Source organism: Eimeria necatrix, genomic scaffold (genome assembly GCF_000499385.1).
Source record: "Eimeria necatrix Houghton genomic scaffold, Enh_scaff441, whole genome shotgun sequence".
Classification (NCBI taxonomy): domain Eukaryota; phylum Apicomplexa; class Conoidasida; order Eucoccidiorida; family Eimeriidae; genus Eimeria; species Eimeria necatrix.
In genome coordinates this window covers 25,024-27,423 of record NW_013654806.1, presented here as the reverse complement: position 1 = coordinate 27,423, position 2,400 = coordinate 25,024, and the positions used below count along the sequence as shown (strand labels likewise).

The 2,400-nt window shown below is 48.0% G+C and overlaps 1 protein-coding gene across 1 annotated transcript in view; it reads right to left on the bottom strand.

The window, feature by feature from the left end:
- Positions 1–716: 716 nt before the first annotated feature.
- The window catches only part of ENH_00054420 (zinc finger (C3HC4 type) / FHA domain-containing protein, putative), a gene marked incomplete at both ends in the record, with an annotated part of 3,319 nt that continues 1,635 nt past the window's right edge, over positions 717–2,400 (bottom strand). Inside the window, 3 exon segments of the mRNA XM_013583815.1 lie at positions 717–1,188; positions 1,569–1,747; positions 1,752–1,833. Coding sequence (XP_013439269.1) covers positions 717–1,188; positions 1,569–1,747; positions 1,752–1,833 — 733 coding nt within the window.

Sequence of the window (2,400 nt, the reverse complement as noted above, 5' to 3'; positions counted from 1 at the left end):
GTTTGGGGTTTGGGGTTTGGGGTTTGGGGTTTGGGGTTTGGGGTTTAGGGTTTAGGGTTTAGGGTTTAGGGTTTAGGGTTTAGGGTTTACGAGTTTGAGGTCTTTCTTGGCACTCATGCTGATGACGTGAATTCCCTTTTGGTGAGAGCCCACCATATTTTCCAAAACCAAAAAAGGAGGTTCCGTCCGCGGCACTGTGACCACTTGAATCCGCTCTGCGCCAAACCCTAAACCCTAAACCCTAAACCCTAAACCCTAAACCCTAAACCCTAAAGGGATTTGGGACTCCTGCATAAACCCTAAACCCTAAACCCTAAACCCTAAACCCTAAACCCTAAACCCTAAACCCTAAACCCTAAACCCCCCTAAACCCTAAACCCTAAACCCTAAACCCTAAACCCTAAACCCTAAACCCTAAACCCTAAACCCCAAACCTAACCCCAAACCCTAAACCCTAAACCCCCTAAACCCTAAACCCTAAACCCTAAACCCTAAACCCTAAACCCTAAACCCTAAACCCTAAACCCTAACCCTAAACCCTAAACCCTAAACCCTAAACCCTAAACCCTAAACCCTAAACCCTGAACCCTAAACCCTAAACCCTGAGCCCTAAACCCTGCTAAGCCCTGAACCCTGAACTCGGAACTGCTGGCCACAAACCCTTTGTTGAGCGCTGTTCGCCGCCGCACGCGCTGCCAAACCCTAAACCCTAAACCCTAAACCCTAAACCCTAAACCCTCGAGAAGAAGCGAAAAACGCCGCCAAGCCCGCCAAAAGAAAGCGGAAAGAAAAGGCAAAAAGGAATGAAAGAAACAAAACAAACAAAACAAACAAAATAAAAGAAATAAAAGAAATAAAAGAAATAAAAGAATAAAAGAATAAAAGAAATAAAATAAAAAAGAAATAAGAAGAAAAGACTCGCCGTTGTTGTAGTTGATGGCCGCGGGGTAGGGGAACTTGCAGAGTTCGCAGAGGAGTTGTTTGACGAAGAGGGGTTTTTGCTGCTGCTGCTGCTGCTGCTGCTGCTGCTGCTGCTGCTCCTGCTGCTGAATGTTTAATCTTCCAGAAATCCAATGTCTTATGCAACTCAAATGAACAAATCTAATTGACCCTTTGCAGTCGCAAGGAGATATCAAAGGGTCTCCTTCTTGGTTGCCCTCCAGCAGGCAAATCCGGCACTGCATGTCGCTGCGCGCAATACGCTGATTTAGGGTTTAGGGTTTAGGGTTTAGGGTTTGCGCTTTCGCTCCGGGACCCGCCTGTAGGCTCCGGAGTTGGGACTGCGGCTCGGGTTTGCGCTCTTGCGGCTTCTAGGGTTTGCGCTCCTCTCGGGTTCGGAGCTAGGGTTTAGGCTGCTCGAGGGTTTAGGGTTTAGGGTTTAGGGTTTAGGGTTTAGGGTTTTCTAGGGTTTCGGGAGGAGGGCTTCCTAGGCACCAGGGCTTCCCAGGGTTTGCCTAGGGTTTGCCTAGGGTTTAGGGTTTCTCGGCTCTACGCTTCCTACGCTTCCCAAGGTCCCCAGGGTCGAGGGTTTAGGGTTTAGGGTTTAGGGTTTAGGGTTTAGGGTTTACTTGGAGGCAACGAAGGAAAGCGGGGGTTCTCCGTCGTCGAGTTTGAGGGGTGGAATCTCGGAATTAGGGTTTTGAGAATCCTCTCTTTTGAGGGTTTGCGTCACTATTTGTTTTACTTTTAATTTATATCTTCCAAGTTTAATAATATCATTTTCTTGTAAAATGTGTTTATTATTATTTTCATCTCGGACAATCGACCACAGCTTCTGAGGTGTACAGACACCCGAGGGCCCCGACCGCTCCGCGGGCATCACCACGAAACGCCCTGCGCAGCAGCAGCAGCAGCAGCAGCAGCAGCAGCGGCAGCAGCAGCAGCAGCAGCGGCAGCAGCAGCAGCAGCTGCGGCAGCAGCAGCAGCAGCAGCAGCGAAGGCGAAGGCGGTGAGTTGCTTTCTTTTGGCTGTATTTTGCTTTTGCTGTTTTCTCTTTTAATGCGCAAACACACGCGATGCAGCAGCAGCAGCAGCAGCAACAGCAGCAGCAGCAGCAGCAGCAGCAGCACGGGCAGCAACACGAGCAGTAACAGCTGCTGCAGCAGCAGCAGCAGCAGCACGGGCAGCAACACGAGCAGCAACAGCTGCAGCAGCGTTGGAGATACGGGAAGAGCAGCAGCAGCAAACAGCAATTAAGCAAACGAATTAAATCAAATTAAATTAATTAAATTAATTAAATTAATTAAATTAAATTAATTAAATTAATTAAATTAAATTAAATTAAATTAAATTAAATTAATTAAATTAAATTAAATGTCACTAAGACGAACCGTCACGAGAGCATCGGATGGAGAGCAAGAAGTCAGTGGTTGGCGGGGCCTCCTGCTGCTGCTGCTGCTG